This window comes from Aspergillus versicolor (genome assembly GCF_001890125.1).
Source record: "Aspergillus versicolor CBS 583.65 unplaced genomic scaffold ASPVEscaffold_1, whole genome shotgun sequence".
Taxonomy (NCBI): Eukaryota; Fungi; Ascomycota; class Eurotiomycetes; order Eurotiales; family Aspergillaceae; genus Aspergillus; species Aspergillus versicolor.
In genome coordinates, this window is record NW_024467524.1 from 341,781 (window position 1) to 364,089 (window position 22,309).

The window sequence follows — 22,309 nt, forward strand, 5'->3', positions numbered from 1 at the left end:
TGACCATAAGATGGATAAAAGACGAAGTGATCGCATCACTATTTCTTTGGCCGGAGCTGGTTGATCATCCTTCCAACCTCGACGGCAGACGGGCCGGAGGCCTTCGCTTGAAGAACTTCGAGGGTATTGACATCCTTTGCCTTGAAGGCTTCCTCTCCGGCTTTTACAATCATTCCGCATTTTACCCACATCTCAATCCTCTCCTCGGCGGGCAGGTTGGTGCATTTAGGGACGAAGGCCGAGGCCAGCTTTGTGTTTCCAGCACCCAAAATTTCGTTATAGAAAGGCTTCACGTTCATGTCAGCTTGTGCAATGATACCAATGATATAATGTCTTGACTCACCTCCCATCCTATCGGTGATTTCTTAACCTTGGCGATTTCTTCCAATTCACCCCAGTCACGCTTAGCTACCAATGCTCGTAGTCTCAACCACCAGTATGTCTTCTCGGGCATTTTGAAGTCGCCTTGGATCTTCTGTGCCCGTTTACCGTATCCAGATCTGATCAACCTGTAGATTGTCTCATTCAGGCTCAGGCCAAGGAACTCAGACCTTTCTGCCAGATCCTTGTCCAAGACCTCCTGGACTTTGAGCAGTTGTGACGACTCAGTTAGTAGCTTCTGCTGCAAGATCAATGTCGGGTCCTTAGAGTCAGAGATTAACCGGGAAGCGAGCTGAAGCTGTTCCTGCTTGCGCGGCAAGTCCGTCTGCTTCAAAGCATCCGAAAGAAGTATGTTAGAGCCATCCAAAGGCCGGTCGTCTTGATAGAATAAATCCTTCAGCAACTCGGTGTCCTCTTCACGGGCGGTCGTCTCCACAAGTGCAGATGCCATTGGGCGCGTGTTAATCATCCTGAAGAAGCTAGCGATGGGAAGCTTGCTTTTCAGATGAAGTACGACGTAGTTGACGAGGTCATCATCCCCGCTCTGGATCGCCTTGTCCAGTGCGATTTCATCCTCTTCCATATTGAGCAACAATGGAACCTGTTTCCCGGCCCGCGGTTCATGGTTCAAAAGCTCCGTTGCTAGATGAGTGCGGCCCTCGTCATAAGCAGCCTGTGCGATTACCTCAAAGGAGATTCCCGGCTTTCCGTCCAGTCTCTGCACGATCAACTTGCACACGGCTTCATCGTCGACTGTAGAAACCTTGACTTTCGAACTCGCCCAGTGCACGTATATTCTGTCAGCAGGGAGTTGGAGGTATTCTGATATCCGAATTGCAAGTAAGTATTCTCTCCTGTTCACAAGACGCTCAACCAGCTTCTCCGGAGTTAAACGCATATACTGCTCATATGAAACAGGGAGTCCTATTTCAAAATCCCTCACTGCCTGCAATACTCGCAGCTTCTCGGTCATCTCAACAAACTCATCGCTGTTGTACAGATCTAGAACTGATTTTCCAAATGAAGCTGCTTTTAGCAATCGCTTCTGCCAATAAGCATCGAACTCCATCCCGGATGCCCTGACACAGGCATCAACTGCCTCTGGTAGGCTTGGCTTGATCCGTTGAATATTATCGTCTGCCTTGGGAGACTTCTTCTCCAGGAGGTCGATGGAATCCAGAAGAACGGACGCTGGAGATGTCGAACCGAGTCGGAAAATAGTCTCAGTTACGTCTGCTCTAGTCAGCAGGAGAGAAAATGAGAAATCAAGCAGGAAACTTGCCTGACACCTTGTGTAAAAATTCATAAGTATCATTAGTGATCAGACCAACGCCATCAAACTCTGGCAGGATATGAACGGTTCCATCGTAGTAATACCTACCAAATTAGAAAACTTCTAGCACAGCGGATGGCAAGCTTACCGTGCAGCAGCTCCGTTTGGGCCGATGAGATGCACCTCGTCTTCCCAGGCAATAACAACTGCGTCATCGCCGCACCACTCCACGGTACGAGGGGTGACACGGGAGTCTGGGTCATATTCGCTGTACTTGCTCTGGAAGTCACTGCTAACCACCCAGACTTTGCCTTCGGCTGTGATTAGCGCAACAAACCGGCCCGTAGGCGATACACTAGCGTGCTTGAATGGTCCATTTTGGAGCACTTTGTCCTCTGCGTCCGTCGGATCTACGAGATATATCGTCTTATCAACAGCAAGCAGAACCTCGACCGATCGAGACAGCGTATAAGCTGGAGGGATCAATGACCATGAAGCGACTTCACCTTCCGGGCACTGTGCTAATAGCCTGGGTCGCGGCTCCTGGTAGTTGGAAACAGCAATTAGCTGATTGTTGGCAAGCAAAGCAACAAAGCCCGAGTTCCAGAACCGGCATGCCCGCACTCCATACTCCTCAGCTCCCTGTGGAAGTTAGCCCATAAAATTGAAATCCGAACTCGATTTGGATTGCACTTACATTCCCCAGAGAAAATGAAGTAAAGTCACCGTACAAGCCAAAGTACCGTCGAACAGTGCCATCCTCAGTAATCACAAGTAACTCCTCCTGATCGGACCATCCAAGCCCTCTAATCGTGCCATGTTCCCACTGGGACGAGTCAGATATACAGCTAGCTCACTAGCAGGATAAAGGAACGCACATTAAGGCGGTTAATCCGCTTCCCAGAACGGGAGTAAATGTCAATGTTCGACTTCGACGTCTGCGCGTCTCGAAACCTCATGGGTTTGCTTTCATCTCGATACAGCGCTACATCAAATCAACACTTATTTCAACCAAATGCAGCAGAGAAGCGCATACCAATGGCCCCTCCGTACGGCGCGCCGGCAACAATGTAGTTCTCCAACTCGACATCGTCGTCGAAGACGGAGAAGTAAACAGGGACTTTTCGATAGAAGCTAGTTCCTAGCCTTTCCCAGTTAGCCAGTGGATTAGACGGCGCCATTGGCAGATGACAGATTCATGGAAAAGCGGCTGATGCAGTGGTTGTTTCTTGGTCGCCGCCTGTTGTCGTTCGGAGCTCAAGCTCACATGGCTGGGCCCGGCGCTAACCCGATTTGACTACGCCCATATCAGGCTGCCCACAGCCACTGCGGCCCCGACTTTCTACATCAATACATAGACCCAGCTGCGTTTATGCACCATGAGTTTCATCTCGGAATATAATGATGGATGATACGCAAGACATAAGCGAGCTCGCTCGTGAACTGTCGGATCTTGAATTAGCTCTTCTCCTGTGTTTGGGCGGGCAGGAACACTGCTTGATTGAAGCTACTGGGGGCAACATTAATGACGTTGCTGCGGAACTCGCCTTGGTAAGTTTAACAAGATGCTTTCATACAAAGGCTAACTATGGCTTCAGATCTGCTCGCATACATATGGTCTTGTGTACAAAGTTGTGGAATTCTCAGATACCACATCTTTTGGAGAGTTTTGTGATCAAATATGTGCCTACCCTCGCAAGGAACCAGGGGCCGCAGTGGAATACAGCACTGTTGATGTTGTTATTGCAAAAAATTTCGACTGTGCGTCTGAGAACATACAGCTTGAGGCCCTAGAGGTACAGAGTCTCTTCAGCGGCATTTTCTCTTTCACTCAGCTAATGTATCAGTAGTTGATGCGATCGAAGAAGCTGGCGATGGGGAACGATGCCATCGAAGCCCCGCCACACTTCTTATTTGTCCCTGTTGTAAAACGCGATCCAGGGCAGGTTCGGCCGAAGCTCAATTCCCATCTAGTAAGTTTACTGCTAATCACCGGGAAGCTGCTCCTAACCTACATAGAACGATAACCTTCTTATCTCACATTTCCACGACTCCGAAGACGGCTACGTGTATTTAGAAGATGATGATTGGCAATCTGATGGACAGGTATCCCTGTCCTCGGTCATTCATAGAACAGGATCCCGCGAGCACAATCGACATCCAAGCATCGGCCATGAGGTAAGCTTACCGTACGTTTTATTAAATCTACGCGAGTACTGACCCGGCTAGCTCCTGGATAGGCTCCAGAGCGCCAGCAAAGCAGTCAAAGCTACTGCAGAGCTCATCCGCTATCAACAGGACATTGTCGTCTTCCTTCGGCTGAGCCGTGCTGTTGGGGGTGGCGTTTCCGCGCGATCGAACATCCAATTCACAAAACTTGCCAAGTAAATCACCAACCCTACTACACCATTCCAGGGAAGCTAACATTTGCAGATTCCTCGCTGTCATTCACGGTGTTGACTATCTCACGCCGTCGATCGTGGCGCTCGCGGCTAAAAAGGTCTTCCGCCATCGAATCGTCGTGGCGAGGCCCGAGGATGATCGCAGTTTGCAATACGGGAGTGACTTGAGGGCTGTGACGAAGGTGTTGGAATATGCGACTCCGGATACAATACTTGAGAGTGTGCTTACGCTGGAGGCTCCTCTATAGGCAACACCTAGCGCGGCGGTTGTAAAGGGATTCAAAAAGCTTCTAGTAACAAATTATAGAGATATGCCCGAATTAATACAAATTTCCCAAATTCCCCAAACCCAAACTCCAGCCGAGAATCAATCCGCACTCTATGGTTGACCGGGCATTCTCACTCTCGATCTTAAAAACATATCCGGCATGGCGAACCCTTTCTCCGCAACCAAGCCATCACCACTACCCTCATGGTTTCCATCAGCATTACTATTACTCTCATGAGCCCGATACCCCCCATCGGCCATCTCCATAACCCTCCGCCACTCCGCAAGCACAACATCAATCTCCGTCTTCGCATCGCCAACCAGCGCATCCATCTTGATGTCATTCCTGTCATAACCGAATGGATCCTCCAACTGCGAGCCGATCCCTTCGATGCCATAGAGCGTGAAGATCACCAAGCTGACGATCGGCACAGTCCACCAGCCCATATCATCAACCATGGCGAAGGGCAGAACGCACCCATATAAAGCGAGAACCTGTTTCTGATGGATCCTACACCAGCCCATGCACATATCAGTAACCCGCTCGCCTCACATGAAAAACACAAGACAAGACAAACAAGGCCGGGAAAAAAGACATACAAATGCGCCACCGGAATAGGCGTCAACCGAATCGTCTCCATCTTCCCAAACGCATCCATCAAGGCATTCAACTGCGCCTGCATCTGACTCGCCCCAGGCGCATGGAACCACCCCCTCTCAACACCGCGCCTAATAAACCCATCCACAAAAAACGTCAACTGGAACGGCAACCCCAACCCCTCGTCCTCATACCCATCTAACTCAGCGGGCAACAACCCCGCATAAACGGGGTTATACACCGCCGCCCCGGTCTGCGAGAGATCACTCCCGATAAGACCAGGAAGACCACCAAACGCAAAGGCCGCCCCCCACTCCGCGCGAAGATGGTTCTTCACAGCGAACGGGATGGCCATGAGGATGCGCACCGTGCGCTCGATATCAGCGCGCTCAGCGCCTGTGGGCGGATGGGCGGTATTGTAGCCGTTTGTGAGGATTGTGCGGACGAGGTTCCGGATTGTGGTGTGCAGGGCTGTCATTCCGTTCCGGCCGTCCCAGAAACGGTTGTAAGAGGTTTGGTTGCGGAAGACGAGCATCAGGCCGACGACGATGGAGAGGGATGGGATCTTTCGGTGTCTATTAGTGCTGGCACTCAGGATGGCTGAGTTTGGGTGAGATTGGAACTCACGATAGTATTCGGCAACCCAACCGAATCAAAAACATATCGATCGAGGCAAACGACGAAAGCTGTGAACGCCGCGTGGAAAAGGACGTAAACTAGGATCGCGCCATGGATTGCGCCTTTGATGAAGCGGAAGACCAATGGCCATCTACATCGTATATTTATATCCTGTTACTTTCAAACTGCCCTCTCGATAATAGTTGTCCGAAGTAGCTCACCTTCTCGGCTTATGACGCGACGATAGAAGATGCGGGTGTGTGCTTGCACGGTAGTGATGACGAGGAGGGACGGATGTGTTCTGGCGACTTAAAGTCGGGGTCGGCAGTTCGCTGAAGTTCAACCTCATTTCTTACTGAGATAGCTAAAAGGAGGAGGGTGTAGAGGAGGAGAGAGAAGGTGCGTAGCGGTCAATAAGGGCGGTATCAAAGCTCTTTCAACGACCTGAATAAAGGTGGGGAGCTAGGTATTAGCTCCACAGGACTAAGAGTAGCCCATTACTAGCTTAATATACAGCTTCGTTGTGATACCCGTTGGAAATGACTCGAAGTGAACATCAATTTCATGCTTGCTTGGTGCATAGCAGACGACGAATCAGAGCATATGTTGTGCAGCCACGACGCATCCTGGCGTATGAAGCACGACTCCTGAACCACGCTCAAGACGCGGGGTAGGTCTCCGCAATCTGTCGATCGGGCCTCCTGGATGTGGATTGGAGGGTGTCTCTCGAGCTTCCTTGGTGTCTTGGTATGAATTGAAGTGGCGCTGTGGGCGGGGTTGATAGACAAGGTGTTTGCCACCGTGAGACTACCTAATGAGGGGCTATTTTGGGACTGGTTATAGTTCACATGTAATATTGATTCCGAATCTGCACTCGTAGACGAGATCAAAATGTCTATCATATACATTGTGGCATTCGGTCAGTAGAGTATGGTTATGAAAGAAAATAGTAGACGCCCAGGAAGGATGGGTAAAGAATGATCCATCGACTTGAAATATCCGACCCCGTAACATCGCGCCAATCCTATTAAATCCAATGGAAACCCCAATGCAGAAGGCATAATAGGGATGGCTATGCAGAATTCGAACCCGGGCCGAGTCAATCGAAATGAAGTTCAGGAAAAGGAAAAGAAACCATCGAAGTACCGGTGGATTTCAGCGAGTGAAAATAGTGTAAGCGAAGCTGTAAAGGGGTATAATCCTGATTAAAGGTGATGTAAGAAAATATCGCAATGCTTAAATGCCAGGAAATGCAATCAGAGGGATGGAAATAGCTGATGTGCAACAACGCCACACAGCACGTATGAATAAATATAAATGCAATGTCTTTCGGTGCTGCCATGCAAATTGAAGGTAGAAGTTGGTATGCGGAAGTTTCGACCACATAGAGAGATAGCGGTAAAGGTTTTAGTGCGCATCCGTAGATGACATCCCAGCGCGACCATCAAAGGCCAAGGGTCCGGAGTCGTTCCGAGGTGTCAACGGGTTTTCATCTGACGACTCGGAGCGCACAGGGGTATCCACCCGTAGTATAGCCTGTCTAGGCGGGACTGCAGTAGGAACTCGTGCCAGGGACTGCCAGCCAGGAACATCGGTGCCGGTACTTGGCGCAGATGTTATGGAAGCCTCAGGGAGCTCTGACGGATTGTTGTCCGTTAGACGCATGTTTTCAACGTTATCGGAGAGGGTGCTGGTTGGTAATTCAGGGACCACGCCTTCTTCGCTGGTGCGCGAGTCACTAGAAGTGCAACTTGTGTCTAGTTGAGGAGAGCACGTCGCAGACCGTATCTCCTCCGCTGGTTCTCGTTGGTCTTCTGGTGCCTGCTTGTCGGTGCTTTCAGCCTCATAATCGTTGGTGTCGTCAACCTCGGCACTCAGATCTGTATATGCCCGACAATTCGGGCATTGGAACATAGGATAGTCTGGGGTATGTATTAAGCGGCTGACGCATTTGTAATGCCACACATGAGCACAGGCGGCCATAAATAGGCACTGATAGGGCCTCTGTAACCGCGGTTAGTTCTGTATACTCTCAAACGCCCGAAAGCGTAGTATAGACTTACCAGGACCGATCCTAAGCAAATAGAACATTCCCGACAACCAGAATAATCAGCAGTCTCACCCTTCCCCAAGTTCTTGATCAGACTCTCGGTGTTTTTGCTGAAGTATGGGTTAGCCTAAACTCCAGCGCGCGGAAAGGATGCGAGGTTAGGAGCGTACTTGAATTCATTCGGCTGCTGCTGCCAGGATCTGTTGCACTCAATCCTGATACGAACACAGCGGAAAATCATTTCCTCGCCCCCGCGAAAGTCGATACCAAGCTGTACGATGTCTCCATCTTTGATGGTGTACATTCGTGACGGCATATTGGGTTGGCTCAATCTCATGTGGTTCAAAAAAGTCCCAGACGAACTGCCTACATCTTTTATATGCCACTGTCCATTCATGTATATAAATTCGCAGTGTTTCCGGCTCACGACTTTCGACTTGAACCCCACAGGGGCGTCCGATGGCTCGCTGGGATTTGGAAGAGGAAGCCCATCTCGCTCGGAGTATCGGCCAACGCGAATGCTAGAAGTGTCGGATGGGAGAGTGCGCGAGACGGGAATAAAAGGTAACGACGGACGTGAGCTCTGACTTGGGTCCTGGTGAGGGAAAAAACGGATCGTTGCTCCTTTTTTCGATTTTGAGCCGGGCGAGGCGCTGTCAGCGATGACCGGGTCAGGGGAGTCGAGCGTTGTGCTAGGAGGCGCAGAAGTCTGCGCCGGCGCACTCGAAGCTTGCTCGCTTCGAGAGTCCTGATGATTTGGGAGCGAAGGTCGCAGCCTAGCCATGGCTTCGCGTGCCGGTCGCCTCGAAGAATCTGTCGAGGAAATCGAACTGGAAGACTCAGGGGACTGGTTATGAGATCGCTGGTCTATTTCGAGACCACGAGAACCTGGGACTAAAATCGCACTATGGCGATTCGAAGTGGCGGGCGCAGCACGAGGCTCCGGGCATGGACTCGCGGCCGCGGCGGTCGGCTGAGCGGAGTCGGAGCGCGTGGTAGTGTGAGGGGAAAACCACGACAGTCGGCGGCCGCTGATGCTGTGACGACGAGGGCGCTGCTGGGCGTTGGGCGTGGAAGAATCTGAGGGAGTGGCAGAAGAGTGGGGAGAGGAAAAATGAGTTTGCGTATACGCACGCAGTTGGCTCAAGCGTCGAAGAGGCCCCAAACGGGAATCGGATGAAACGTGAAGGGGGCTGGCAATCGAGGTGGAGGCGGACACTGACGCTGCCATCATTGGGCGCGGGTCTGCCTTTTTAGTACGTTGTCCGTGGCGGGCAAAGGCTGGCAACGACGGGACTGGCGAAGAATAGGACAGGAGAGAAAGGAATACGCCAAATAAATGTCAACCGCAAGGAACAAAGCCGCTGGTGCGAGGTAACTGGGAATTGTGGTTCTTTCTTTCTCGAGGGGATCGGCGAATTGCTCTGAGTCTATGTGCTGGGTTGCATATAGCGCACGTTCGGAGAGCGAGACTTGGCTGATCGTGTGCGAGCAATTCAACCAGAGGCAGAGGCTGGGCGAGGGGCGTCAAATTTCAAAGATCACGTTCCAATGGGTAGTGGTAGAGTCAAGGCTCTGGAATGCAAGTGGGAGATGCAGAGACAAAGGGAAAGCAAGAGGAGTTGGGACATGAGCCCATGTTCTTATTATGTATGACCCTGCCAGACAGATGGCAGGCGATCTTCACTTCAGCAATCAGCGGCCTGCAGAGCCTGGGCAGTGGGGGCGAGTGGAATGCCGTCCATGTCCACGACCGGAGGGCTGTCCTGGTACGTATTCCAATTACTTGGTCAATCCTGTACACACGAAACACTCCATTCTTAGTGGGTATCGATCATGCCAGCTGGAGGCTCGCACCATATTTACGCCGAACGCCTGTGGAATGCAGTCAGCAGCAGCACCTGCGCATCGCAGCGTTGTCTAATAGCCCGAGTCTGCAGTTGCACCAGTCGAATTATTATTGCGAGGTCAGGGACCAGAGTTGGCTCAAACCTTACAGCCAGATTCGCAAATGTCCCGCTATTCGGCTCGGGGTATCTATTTCTGACGACAACAAACATGGACCCCTCTTACGGCCCAGTGGTCTATATTCATCTCTATCCAATGTCCTACTACGCATTGACAAAGACGGCTATCATTGCCACTGCGATCTAGGATGGCAAGGTGTGCTTTGATGGGCATCCTGTTAGTCGGTCGCTAGTGGGCTTAGAGTGCGGGGCCGATGGGTTAAGGCCTGGAGCCAAACTGTGGCGAGCCTCTCACAGCGCTGCGCTCCTTCAACGGGCGTTGCAGAGATCCACGATGGCATCAAGGTCATGAGCGCATCTCCGCATGTGACGTTATGCTCTCTGTCTCACGTGGTCTGTGGCAACCCGTATAGAAGGGCAGCGCTAATATACTCTAGATAACGTGTTGACGAAACGAGGATGCTCTTGTCTTCAGTGTTCTCTCAACGACCAGGCCTGTCCCTCGGATTTCGTAGTTCCTGTCAGCGCGGCCAAGCACACCAGTCCAATTTGGTCTTAGGTGATACTGCTGTGTTTCAACTTACGATGTAGCTCAGGATGATGACAGGGATGAACGTCTTATGAGATATATTAATACCTGGGGTAGGCAAGACGCAGCAAAGCGATCTGCCAGGGTCCCATATAACGAAGCTCCCTATTGACGACCGGGTTGGTCATCCGCTCTCCAGCATACATGTAATTCGACAAACCCAGAGGCAGATCTCCCGGTAGTGGTACGGAGTTACTTTCCAGGTACTTCGTTTAGTCGGCCCCAATCCCAGGGCGCATCATGCGAAGAGATTCGCCGCCTATGGTTAAGGCGCAAGATATGCAAGGAAGATCGATATCTTATCATGACAGCTGCTAGAATCGACGGGCTTCGTAAGCGTGGGCGACTCGGTGAGTCGGTGTTCGGCCAAGTACCTTGTACCCCGTAGGTATGACCAAAACCGGGTGTGAATCTTCGCTTGTCCATATCATATCTCCTAGTGCTCCTGCTCCCGTCCGCACGCTATCTATCGGACAGGTGACTCGATGGACGACAGCAGTGTAACAGGGTCGATAGATATTATAAGGTCGATCAGTATACGCAAGTAATATATTATTTGAATATGCCATCTTAATTAATAGTACGATTCACAGAAGACCTAACATGAAACTATTCAGAAAGCTGGAAGAAGCGATAATGTAGTGGAGGTGGGTGGGAGCTTCCGGGCTGCTTCAGATATATGCGCCGTCATTCGCTCGCGGTCACCAGCCGCCAGAGCTGGAGAGCCCATACTAAACTAAACCCGCTTGGTCATTCACTAACTCCATCTTCACCCTTCTCTCCCCCCCTCTTCCATCATTGCCTTCATTCACCTGTGCAGGGCCTTGGGGATCAGAGCCGACTTCTTGCGAATAGCTAGCTTTCGGGGCGACCGGTCGTGATTGCTACATCCTCCCTCTTTCCACCGCCCGACGTCGCTTTGTTTTTTTTAGTCAAGCTTTAGCTCCTCCTATATGCAGAGCTAGGTCCCCGTCCAACCTGCCTCCGAACCCCAACCTCTCTTTCCACCCAACCCTTCCTCTTGCGGTCGGCCTCGATTCTATTGTCGATAAAACAGTATCTGCGAAACAGCTTATCCGAGGCTGCGGCTAGAGATATACCTAACAGGGAAGGAGCAGCTTCAACCAAGCTCCCCGGTGTACGCTTTCTGCGTTCGCGGTGACTGCCGTTCAACCTAATCTCACTCTTTGACACTCGACGCTCGCGGGCCTGATTTCTATCCTATTGGCTCCCCGGCTCTGAAGCCATGGCCGGAATCGCGAATGCGTGTCTCTCTGGCCTGTCGACAGTCGACCGATATTGCCGAATCACCGCTTGTCTTGGAGCCTGCCTTGGTCCTTTCGGCGGTCGATCAAGAGAAGGAATTTATGACACAACGTTGGCGGACAATGAACGAGAAGCTGTATCTGATCTGCTAGGCTACCTTGAAAATGTAGGTCCAGGTATTCCTTTGGATGAGGAGACTTTTGCTCTATCTTCCGCTTATTTCGCGCCGGTTGTCGTTGCTAACGCTATGTGATGAACAGAGAGCTGAAACGGACTTCTTCTCTGGCGAACCTCTTCGTGCGCTGAGCACGCTAGTCTACTCTGAAAATGTCGACCTCCAACGAAGCGCCAGTTTAACATTCGCTGAGATCACAGAACGAGGTGGGTGTCAATATGGTGGAATGATAAGCATTATGGCAGCTAACGTTGAGCCAAACCCAGATGTGCGTGAAGTCGACCGGGACACTCTCGAACCAATTCTTTTCTTACTACAGAGTTCTGATATCGAGGTTCAACGAGCTGCAAGTGCGGCTCTTGGTAACCTTGCGGTGAATGGTCGGTTCAAGTCACCTTGCTTTTCCCTCACCGACGTATGCTGACTGAAACCAGCGGATAACAAGGTGTTGATCGTTACCCTGGGAGGGCTTACCCCGTTAATAAAGCAAATGATGTCGCCTAACGTTGAGGTTCAGTGTAATGCAGTCGGCTGTATTACTAACCTTGCTACCCATGAAGAAAACAAGGCTAAGATTGCCCGGTCCGGCGCCCTGGGGCCACTAATTCGCCTCGCGAAATCGAAGGACATGCGTGTACAGCGCAATGCGACAGGGGCCCTTCTGAACATGACACATTCAGGTATGCGTTTTGCCCCGTCGTAAACTGTTGTCTCGAATTCCTTCTGACTTGCTATTCTAGACGACAACCGGCAACAGCTTGTCAATGCCGGTGCGATCCCGGTCCTTGTTCAACTGCTTTCTTCCTCCGACGTCGATGTCCAATACTATTGCACGACAGCCCTTAGTAACATCGCAGTTGATTCGTCAAATCGCAAACGACTTGCCCAAACCGAGTCACGATTGGTCCAGTCGCTCGTGTATTTAATGGACTCATCTACCCCGAAAGTACAGTGCCAGGCTGCTCTAGCTCTTCGAAATCTTGCATCCGACGAAAAGTACCAGCTTGAGATTGTTCGCGCCAAAGGGTTGCCTCCTCTACTCCGCCTCTTACAGTCATCCTATCTTCCCCTTATTCTCTCCGCAGTTGCCTGCATTCGTAATATCTCCATTCACCCTCTCAATGAATCGCCTATTATCGACGCCGGGTTCCTTAAGCCGCTTGTCGATCTTTTAGGATCGACAGATAATGAAGAAATTCAATGTCACGCCATCTCTACACTTCGGAATCTTGCCGCTAGCTCGGATCGCAACAAGGAGCTTGTACTTCAAGCTGGTGCGGTCCAGAAGTGTAAAGATCTTGTCCTTCGCGTCCCCATAAGTGTTCAGTCTGAAATGACTGCTGCTATAGCCGTCCTGGCCCTTAGCGATGAACTGAAACCCCATCTTCTCAGCCTTGGTGTCTTCGATGTGTTGATTCCTTTGACGGAGTCTGACAGCATTGAAGTTCAAGGAAACAGCGCTGCCGCGCTAGGCAATCTATCATCCAAAGGTATGTTCTAACCCCTATCCTCGCCATTCTTAGAACCGTATATCTGGAAGCTGACGCATCGATAGTTGGAGACTACACTATCTTTGTTCGAGACTGGGCGGATCCCAATGGTGGTATCTACGGCTACCTAAAGCGATTCCTTGCTAGCGGAGACCCTACTTTCCAGCATATCGCCATTTGGACGCTTCTTCAACTCCTGGAGTCTGAGGACCAGCGTCTTCTTGGTTATATTGGCAGCTCAGAGGACCTTGTTCATATGGTCAAGTCAATATCTGACAAGAACATTGAGTCCGATGAAGAAGATACGGAGGACGGCGAAGCCGAGGTTATCGCGTTGGCGCGGCGATGCCTCGAGTTTCTCGGAGGCGGGCCTAAACAGACTCTGGTAGAAGGTTAACACCGAAACCTAGTCTGGTTTTCTTTGACTTCTCTTTGCATCTTGCTTCTCTCGCAGGGCGCCTTTTCATTCTGATATCCTCTTCTATTCCTCAACTTTTTCTGACCTTTTTTGCCTTGATATACATTGTTGACTTTATGTTATGGGTGTTAAGAGGCATTTTATTTGGTGTCGCTTCATTTTCTTCAGCGAGCATTCGGAGTGACAGGATCTGTTTCTTTTACTTTTTCCCTCCTCGTGGAACTGATTATTCATGTTCGGATTTTGTTGTGATGACGTGGCTGTATCTGTGGATAATATTGTAGTCGGATGGGCCAGATGCAGCGTCATCCCCTAGTCGAAGTGCTAGCTTAGATATACTGTATATCCATTCATAAACTCTCTATCTTTTGTCTTGCTGTACGGGTTGAGCTGTTTTAGCTCTGTATATACTTCACTGGTTGTTGCGGACTCGGGTAAACTCTGGTTCCGGACTGATCCACTTGTAAAAAGACCTTCTAGCTCCAGATGAGTGAAGTCGCACACCTTTTCCCCGACACTCATTATTATTACTTTGTTCGCCTTGATTGCGGAGATGGCAAACTCCCTACCGTCTCTGGCTATCCCGGGTCAGCGCCTAGGAGCGGCGGCGACTTTCTCCGCTGGCCCTGGGACCCATGTTCACCACTCCCTCATCTATGCATCGATCGCCGGACCGGTCTTTGTTGATCAGACAGAGCCAAAGTCTCAAGCAAAGTCAGTACTCAGCGTCTCGAGAACGTTCAAGAAGGCGACAGCGTCGACGGACACATCCACACCTTCCGTATCTGCACAATCCACAGCCTCAACCCCAAAACCCAAGTACAACACACTTCCAGCCGTGGATTCGGTCGTCCTTGCCCGTGTAACCCGCGTTCAGAAACGACAAGCTACAGTCTCAATACTCGTCGTCTTAGACGAATCCAAGAGCTCCCAAGCATTGAACCCCTCACAATCGGCGTCAGACAACGACAACATCGAATCGATACTGTCCTCCGCCGCAAACCCCGAGAACCACAGTAGCTCGGACGAGCTCCGATTCCAGGCACTTATCCGGAAGGAGGACGTGCGCGCCGTCGAAAAGGATCGGGTTGTTATGGATGAGATGTTCCGGGTTGGAGATATTGTTCGCGGGACGGTGATTTCGCTCGGCGACCAGAGCTTCTATTATCTTACCACTGCAAGAAATGACCTCGGTGTTGTCATGGCTCGCAGCGAAGCAGGTAACATGATGTTCCCTGTTAGTTGGAAGGAGATGAGAGACCCTGTTACGGGAGGTGCAGAGCAGAGGAAGGTGGCAAGGCCTTTTTGAGGTACAGAATCGCGAGACGACTCAAAATCTCGAACTGCAAACCAGAGTCCGGCCATTTGGCCGAGCCCATCTTGTCCGATGGCAACCCGAGTCACCGAACGTCCACGTTGGCCAGCCGATAATCTTTATGGCATGGCCTTCGGAGCTATGCCTGCGCATATCTGGAGTTGAGAAACCCAGAAACAACTCGAATCTAGGACGTTATCGACACTACTGCACCGAAGCAGCAGTATTTCTTTGTGGCAGTAACCATGAGCAACTGGTATCATACATGAATGTGAGCCAGATATATTAGATACCCAATGAAATCATTTTCCATATATTAGAGGACAAATTCCGTCCAACTTGCGGCCGTGTATAATATATAAAGCTCCGATATCCATAGCTTTGACATTTGAATACTAATCGATCTATGCTGTTACTGGGGTAAAAAGAGTTCGTCGCGAGGCTTCTCACTTGCCAGTATTTAAGCCAAGCCGAGTGGCTCTCATAAACTACAAATATATACAATCCACGCCTCCAGCTAAACAGGGTGGTGTTCCCTTCAATAAGCCTTTTAATAAATCATATGAAACAACACGTTATGTACCCTTTTTTATATACCTAAGTATCTACTTCTTCAACGTCTTCTGCTTCTCCGCATCAATCAACTTCCTCCCCTGAACAAACAGTCCCTTCCTCGCCCTAACAGCATCAACATACATCTTCGCCACATTCTCCCGATCCGCAAGCTCGCCCAAATCCTCCAACTCCTCTTCTGTAGCCGGAACCCAGAAAGGATCTTGGTCGAGAGCCTCGAAACCCGCGAAAATAAGTTGCGGCTGCGCAGCGCCGGATGTCCGCTTACGGATTTCTTCAGCGAATCCGAAGGATTCCGCCACTGGGAGGAGAGAGAGGATTGTGAAGAAGGGAGTTCCTTCTTTCATTGTTTCCGAGAGAATGCGACCTCGACGTCGGGTTATTACGCCGTAGACGCGGCCGAGCACCTCAGCTGAAGTGGATTGGTTAGTACATACAATACTATATGATTGGGGGTATGCAAAGCGAAGGGTAAGCTTACTAGACGCCTGAATCTCGCAACTATACATAGCAAGCATAACCCGGGGGCTCCAATCCAAGAAACCTTGGGAGATACTTTCGCGGACGAGACGGATCGTCTCACCAGTGAGACGGCCCATATCGATCTCGTCTTCCGAGGCGTTGATTTGGATCTCCTCGAGGAAGACAGCTGTTCCTTGGATGGGTTCTTGACATAGTGGACCTTGGCCCATGGCGAGCTGGAAAGCGTAGGTGATTTTGTCGCAGAAGTCGCGGACGGTGAGAGCGTCGCGGCTGGCGGTTTCGGGGAGAATGCTCGGTTGTTGTTTGTGGTCGTCGAGGAGGCTGCATCGTTTGTTAATGAATGTGTCTGGTATTTAGATATGGGTAGACGGGAAGGGGAATGGGTGCATACAATTTCTCGCATGTGTTGACTGCTGTTGCATCGACGAGGATGTTAGGGCCTATTCGCCGGGGACCGAAGGCTATGACCCTCTCGACGACGTCCTTCCATAGTTCCTTGTCTTCCTTGACTTCTTCGAAGGTTTTGTTTAGTTCTTTCTTGAAATCCGAGAGAGAGAGAAGGGTGACGTCTCTTGCCTCGCCTGCGGCATCGGTGGCCTCGTCCTGTTGCGTACTATCAGGTTCGCCCTCCGCCTTGGTGGTTCGCTTCTCAGACTGCAACCGCTTGATTGTTCCAACATGTTTGGTAAAGAATTCCGTGACGACTTCCGGCAGAGGGACGACCCGTAACCGAACAGTCAACTGTTTCGACCCAGAGACAGTCAGGATCCCTCCTCTTCCTAGCTCTGGGTTTTTGGGTGGCGCCATTTCGGGGGCGTTGACAATGGTCTCTCGGTATGGCACAATGGTCTGGCCGGTTTGGATCTCGCATTTCGCGAACCGTTCACGGAGATCCTTCAAGCAGCGCTCGAGATGCAGTTCTCCTGCGGTCAGGATCACATGTTCTCCGTTTGGAAGAACTTCGTATAAGGCGCATGGGTCGCTCTGTTCGAGTAAACGCAGTCCTGTGACCATCTTGCTAAGATCAGATGGGTTCACAGGCTCGAGGGCCACTCGCACGATCGGTGGGGTATCCAGCGAGACACCAGCTAAGTTGATACTTCCATCAAGTTGTGAACACAGGGTGCCCGTCTTCAAGATGTGGCCGGCGAGACCTCCGATTCCAAAGACGACGCCCGCAGGAACGGATTTGAGGGGCTCGAGGCTTCTTCCCATGAGCAGATAGAGGTCTGTCACAATCACCTTTTGCGGCTCCGGGCTTGCGTGGGCGTTTTCAGGCGAAAACTTGGGTGGTAGGACATAGATAGAATCGCCGACTGAAAGTGTTCCAGAGTAGAGGCGTGCAAACCCGATTAGATGTTCAGGGTCTTCTTTCTGCTCTTGCTCACCCTCTTCACCAGTATCGTCTACTGTGACTCGCTCGAATGCGGAAGTTACTCGAGAGAAATCGTCGTCTTGGTTGTTGCTAGCGGCTTCTGCTTGCATTTTGGCGATCTCTTCTCTCTTTCTCCGGGCTATTTCTCTGGCTTCATCGGCGGACATAGTTGTTGCGGATGTCTTCTTGCTTGATAGCAGTTCGCTTTCTGGAATGGCAGCCATCTTGCTAACATAAGCTACAACCGGTTCATCGGAGCCGGTCTTGAATTGAATCATTGCGTCTTTTATCTTTGTATCCACGAGCTTTGATCCTGGTGACTCCTCGATCATTGGCGGTAATCGAGAGGCTTGGGCTGCCCGGGGACTTGGTAAGTATTCGATGACTGAGACTAAGAGTGCTGTAGAGAGTGGTAACCACTGCGAGAACAAGGTGGTCATGATGTTTTTAGGATCGCGAGAACGTAGAATGTATGGCGGGATGTTGATATTCAAGGACTTTGTGATCTTCTCTAGCAATGCAGGGTCGCTGCAATACAGTTAGTATATAAAAAGCGAAAAACGCAGGTTTGTCATACCCTTTTCCTTTACCACCGCCGGTGGTGGCCTCGTACGCAGCCCAGACGCTATCCAGCACCAGCTGGACAAACATGGGCTTCAAAGCCCGTCCCTTCAAGTGCTTCTGACCCAGAACTCTTTTAGTCTTGGGATCAAGATAGTAATCTCCCCAAAGAACTTTTTCGAGAACAGACCTCTTGATTCCGAGCTTTTTCTCATAAATTGCCGCAAATTGTCGAACAGTGAACGCCCAGCCGTCGACAGCGCTGCAGAAAATAACGTTGTTTTTCTCAGGTGCGAAGTATAGGTCTTCATCATCACGTTCCTCGAATTGTGCGCCATCAAGGATCCCCTCGACGGATTCCCCATCTTGTGTTTGCTTCTGCTGGTTTGCGGCACTGACACGCTCTTCCATACGTTCTCGCCACTGAAGATCTTCTTCCATACGTTCACCCTGGTAAAAGCTACCAATCACAGCATTTACCTGCTCTAGGAGTCTGCTCAGATGTGAATAAGCCTCTGCCGGGGTCATCTGTAATTCAGTGACTAGTCGGTCCATCTTATTGATGACTAGAATCGGCTTTAGTTGTTCAACCCAGGTTTGGCGCAGAACGGTTACTGTCTGGCTGCAGACGCCCTCTACGGCATCAACCAGGACCACCGCCCCATCGCAGAGGCGGGAAGCTGTCGATACCTCGCTGCTAAAATCGATGTGCCCGGGAGAGTCAATCAAGTTGATGAGGTACTCTTTCGCCTCTGGCTGGGCGTCCGGCGCAGAGCGACGCATCATGGAAAAGAAGAGTGAAATCGCAGAGGACTCCATGGTGATCCCGCGCAACTGCTCATCTGGACGCGAGTCCAGATAGCGGATCTTGCCCGCCAGCTTGGGCGAGATGATGCCATTCGTCGCGATAAGGCTGTCTGTCAATGATGTCTTTCCATGATCCTGAAATCAAACAAAAGATTAGATTAATTCAAACGATATCTAAATGGGAGATCTGTCTTATACTCAACGTACAACGTGTGCTAGAATACATATCTGGAGAACATGGTTAGTCTGGCAAGCTAGAACGTCACCCGCTTTCGCATCGAAGTGGGATGAAAAGATGATGGAGGGGCAACGAACATTTCGAATATCGTCTGGCTTCCGCTGCAGACGGACGAGATCTTCGACGCTGACAACAGGCATTTTCGGAGGATGGCGCTGCTACCGCGACCGAGATCTGAGGATTTTCCTGTCCAAGGCGGCTTGTCGCGTGAGGATTTCGCTCTTGGTGTTCCGTGAATTGCGGAACTGTGCTGGGAAAAATATTTCACCACAACTACTCTCTTAGAACTATTGTTTTAGTCAAATATGACTTCACTCCGCTCATAGCCCCAGTTTTTGATAAATCATTTGGCTCATGAAGAGTCAAAATGAGTCATCTGTTATATAGCTTACGTCTTTTCTACTGTGGCGGGTGGGGTTGTCGCTACAAAGTCTTGGGAGAATCTATGTAGCTATTGGCAGCTTTGGTAGCGCCCCTACGTACAGTACTGAGATGCGATATGCCAAAGGCAATGGTTTGCTTAGATTACTCCTCAAACGAGAGCTTTATTTTCTTCTTTTTCTGTTTTGGCTTCCGAGGCCCTGGGTCTTTTAACCGCACTGGCTCGCTTTTAGGCTCTTGAGCTTCATCCTCATCTCCAACGACCTTTGCTTGCTTTCGCTTTCGAGGCCCTCCAATCTCTGCCATGTTTTGCTTTGATGTTGATCCTTCTGTCTTCTTGGAGTTTCCAGCATCCTCGGCAGCGGCGTCCTTGTCCTTCACACCATTTTCAGGCTGTTCAGATTCTTGGTCGCCACCGCCATTCACCATGGCCTCGTAGTCCTCCTTGGTTATCACCTCGTTGCTCTCCGCATCGACATATGTAGGTCCGTCATCCTCGTTATCGTCTCGTACTCGGCGAGGTCGTTGTGATATTGGGCGCTCTAGGCCACCAGAGGTATTTCCGTATTGGCCCTTTAGTCGCTGCAGAAATGCAGGCTCCTTCGCGTCTAGAGCCGGTGTTAAAGGAGGACCCTGCGAATGGGGAAGGGGTCTTACCATAGGCGAGATTTTTCGCGTTGTATGACATGGCCTGATCGAGTAATAACCGAGTGGCCGATGCTCAGGGGCATTAGAGAGTATCTACGATACGCTGGACGGAAAATTGCAAGAGAACAAAGCCGTTCCTCATGCTTCAGCGTATCAAATTCCCCGAGAGATTATGCTCGGTGATGCTTTCCACAGTCTAGGGAATGCACATATCAGTTGAGACGCTGTGTGACGGTGAGCGATAGATTATACAAGCGCCTCAAGCCATCGAGCCAAGGTACATTTGTTGTTCAGAGTCGCCCACAGCGTCATCAGTCGATGGCAGTTGCTGGGTGCTGGCCGCCAAGCAATCTCCGATCCGCAGAGCGGCGGCGGTGACACTAGTCCGAATTCAGCGACAGTCGAAAAGTCCAAGGAGCCGCAGCTTCACCTTCTCAGACTGTCTTCTCCATCAAACAACCGGTCTACACATCATGTTGTGCGCAAGTAAGCTAGAAACAAGACCACCTCCATTTTGAGCATTTATTAACAACCATTGCGACAGTTTCGGGAGAGGCACCGCAAGAGCCTGTAGTCTCGCCTAAGAGCGGTAGGTTTGCAGACTTCCAGACACCCACCACCTTCGACCGCTGACTCTTGAATAGGCAGCGTCTTTGAGAAACGTCTCGTCGAGGCTTACATCGCCGAGAATGGAAAGGATCCGGTGACCGGGGATGAGCTTTCTACAGACGAACTCATTGAGGTCAAGACCCAGCGCGTTGTCCGACCCCGACCTCCCACACTCACTTCGATTCCCTCGTTGCTCAGCGTGTTTCAGGAGGAATGGGATGCTCTTGCTTTGGAAACATACACACTGCGCCAGACCCTAGCTCAAACGCGACAGGAGCTGAGTGCTGCGCTATATCAACATGATGCAGCTGTGCGAGTGATTGCGCGGTTGACCCAAGAAAGAGATGAGGCTCGCGACGCGCTATCAAAGGTCACTGTCGGTGCAAGGGCTTCTGGGGCTGGTGATGCCATGCAGGTGGACTCTGCTGGACTGCCTGGGGAGGTCCTGGCGCGAGTGGAGGGCACGCAGGCATCGTATGTCTACCCAATTTGTTCACATATAAGCTTCCTAAATATGGGATTGTTCAACTGACTTTGGGCAGGCTCTCTAAGTCTCGACGCAAACGTCCTGTTCCTGAAGGATGGGCGACCAGCGAATCCATTTCCGCCTATAAGCCGAGCGAGAGCACCGAATCCTTTTACCCCGGTGGAAAAACGTTATCGATTAACTCGTCCGGCGATTCGGCCCTTGTCGAGACTGCTGAGGGCGTTGTTGGCGTTTTCTCCCTGGCTCAGAAACAGATTGTTCAGACTCTTCAGATAAATGGCCCGGTAACTGATGCAATTTGGGCTGGTGAAAAAGCGGTTGTCGCCTCCTCTACGGGGTCTGTGCAGGTCTTCGAGGGAAACAAGGAGGCTGCAAGATTCAACTCCCATGCCGGTACAGCCACGAGCCTCGCTTTGCATGCGACCGGCGATATAGTTGCATCCGTTGGAGCAGACAAGAGCTACGTGCTGTATGATCTGACTACAAACGCGGTCATCATGCAGAATTTCAGCGACGCATGTAAGCATCCCCCACTAAACCCGCAGTATCTGGACCATTAGCTAATACTTTCCACCGTTGTAGCCCTTCTCTCGGTGCAGTTCCACCCAGACGGCCACCTCCTCGCCGCTGGTGGTGCGGACGGTCAGATAAAGATATATGATATCAAAACGGGCGCTGTGGCCGCAAACTACGACCTCAGCGGTCCCGTGAAGCAGGTTTTCTTCTCAGAAAACGGAACCTTCCTAGCCGCGGCGACAGCGAACTCTACCATGGTTTCTATCTGGGATCTACGTAGCTCCAAGGAAGTCAAGGTTCTCGAAACGGGCAGTCAGGTCGAATCAATCCACTGGGATTACACAGGACAATTCCTACTCACTGGTGGCCCTAGCGGGCTAACCGTCCAGCAGTACTCTAAGGCCGCGAAGGCCTGGTCAGAGCCCTTGCGCAGTGCCGTGCCTGCAGCAGCCGTGGTCTGGGGCTCTGCTGCTCAAAGCATTGTGGCGCTGAATACTGATGGCGGAATCACGGTCTTGACAGCGCAGTAATGATATCTGATACCTTGAAAGTAGCGGGGAAGCTCTTTGTTAATGCATTTCTTCGTGGCTCTATTTTTGTACTTTTAGGTGTTCTGCAAGGGATATAGCAAAGAGAATAAAGGACAAAAGGACAGTAGCGTGATGCACAGTTAGCTTGTTATACTTCTCACTTCCTCTTCATCCTTGAATGGGCTGATCAGCTGAGAACCAGCAATTCTTAACTAAATTGAGAAATTTATGACCATCCTTGGCGTCATTCAAATCATTTAAGCGCAGGAGGCGCTGTTTTTACGATGGACT

The 22,309-nt window shown here is 50.8% G+C and overlaps 9 protein-coding genes across 9 annotated transcripts; 4 read left to right on the forward strand and 5 right to left on the reverse strand.

Moving 5' to 3' along the window:
- Positions 1 to 38: 38 nt before the first annotated feature.
- Positions 39 to 2,835, reverse strand: vp16 (tethering complex subunit VPS16; the record flags this gene model as incomplete). The annotated part of the gene is made up of 7 exons (XM_040813960.1): positions 39 to 287; positions 344 to 1,614; positions 1,664 to 1,758; positions 1,803 to 2,296; positions 2,352 to 2,480; positions 2,533 to 2,639; positions 2,691 to 2,835. The coding sequence occupies 7 exons, from the start codon at positions 2,833 to 2,835 to the stop codon at positions 39 to 41; spliced, it is 2,490 nt and encodes an 829-aa protein (XP_040661666.1).
- Positions 2,836 to 3,058: 223 nt separating this feature from the next.
- Positions 3,059 to 4,304, forward strand: ASPVEDRAFT_120891 (uncharacterized protein; the record flags this gene model as incomplete). The annotated part of the gene is made up of 6 exons (XM_040805831.1): positions 3,059 to 3,205; positions 3,253 to 3,450; positions 3,505 to 3,627; positions 3,674 to 3,832; positions 3,884 to 4,038; positions 4,088 to 4,304. The coding sequence occupies 6 exons, from the start codon at positions 3,059 to 3,061 to the stop codon at positions 4,302 to 4,304; spliced, it is 999 nt and encodes a 332-aa protein (XP_040661667.1).
- A 131-nt stretch (positions 4,305 to 4,435) lies between these two features.
- ASPVEDRAFT_122331 (bestrophin family protein) lies at positions 4,436 to 5,889 on the reverse strand (the record flags this gene model as incomplete). Its single annotated transcript, XM_040805972.1, has 4 exons — positions 4,436 to 4,835; positions 4,925 to 5,487; positions 5,550 to 5,691; positions 5,762 to 5,889. The coding sequence occupies 4 exons, from the start codon at positions 5,887 to 5,889 to the stop codon at positions 4,436 to 4,438; spliced, it is 1,233 nt and encodes a 410-aa protein (XP_040661668.1).
- Positions 5,890 to 6,947: 1,058 nt separating this feature from the next.
- ASPVEDRAFT_77681 (FHA domain protein) lies at positions 6,948 to 8,824 on the reverse strand (the record flags this gene model as incomplete). The annotated part of the gene is made up of 3 exons (XM_040816431.1): positions 6,948 to 7,544; positions 7,604 to 7,700; positions 7,761 to 8,824. 3 exons carry the CDS (start codon positions 8,822 to 8,824, stop codon positions 6,948 to 6,950), a joined length of 1,758 nt encoding a protein of 585 aa, XP_040661669.1.
- A 2,568-nt stretch (positions 8,825 to 11,392) lies between these two features.
- Positions 11,393 to 13,474, forward strand: vac8 (protein anchor VAC8; the record flags this gene model as incomplete). Its single annotated transcript, XM_040805967.1, has 6 exons — positions 11,393 to 11,578; positions 11,673 to 11,793; positions 11,854 to 11,967; positions 12,022 to 12,267; positions 12,328 to 13,077; positions 13,143 to 13,474. The coding sequence occupies 6 exons, from the start codon at positions 11,393 to 11,395 to the stop codon at positions 13,472 to 13,474; spliced, it is 1,749 nt and encodes a 582-aa protein (XP_040661670.1).
- Positions 13,475 to 13,999: 525 nt separating this feature from the next.
- Positions 14,000 to 15,231, forward strand: ASPVEDRAFT_35223 (exosome non-catalytic core subunit CSL4). The gene has a single exon (XM_040810948.1). It carries the CDS (start codon positions 14,049 to 14,051, stop codon positions 14,802 to 14,804), a length of 756 nt encoding a protein of 251 aa, XP_040661671.1. The 5' UTR covers positions 14,000 to 14,048; the 3' UTR covers positions 14,805 to 15,231.
- A 184-nt stretch (positions 15,232 to 15,415) lies between these two features.
- ASPVEDRAFT_48197 (GTPase RIA1) lies at positions 15,416 to 18,987 on the reverse strand (the record flags this gene model as incomplete). The annotated part of the gene is made up of 6 exons (XM_040813963.1): positions 15,416 to 15,795; positions 15,865 to 16,187; positions 16,258 to 17,769; positions 17,819 to 18,744; positions 18,817 to 18,837; positions 18,925 to 18,987. 6 exons carry the CDS (start codon positions 18,985 to 18,987, stop codon positions 15,416 to 15,418), a joined length of 3,225 nt encoding a protein of 1,074 aa, XP_040661672.1.
- A 334-nt stretch (positions 18,988 to 19,321) lies between these two features.
- Positions 19,322 to 20,187, reverse strand: ASPVEDRAFT_35225 (DUF4604 domain-containing protein). The gene is made up of 2 exons (XM_040810949.1): positions 19,886 to 20,187; positions 19,322 to 19,836 (listed from the first exon to the last, which is right to left on the reverse strand). Exons 1-2 carry the CDS (start codon positions 19,914 to 19,916, stop codon positions 19,373 to 19,375), a joined length of 495 nt encoding a protein of 164 aa, XP_040661673.1. The 5' UTR covers positions 19,917 to 20,187; the 3' UTR covers positions 19,322 to 19,372.
- Positions 20,188 to 20,349: 162 nt separating this feature from the next.
- Positions 20,350 to 22,018, forward strand: ASPVEDRAFT_22943 (pre-mRNA-processing factor 19 family protein; the record flags this gene model as incomplete). Its single annotated transcript, XM_040809510.1, has 5 exons — positions 20,350 to 20,362; positions 20,421 to 20,465; positions 20,521 to 20,959; positions 21,028 to 21,491; positions 21,555 to 22,018. 5 exons carry the CDS (start codon positions 20,350 to 20,352, stop codon positions 22,016 to 22,018), a joined length of 1,425 nt encoding a protein of 474 aa, XP_040661674.1.
- Between the last annotated feature and the right edge of the window lie 291 nt (positions 22,019 to 22,309).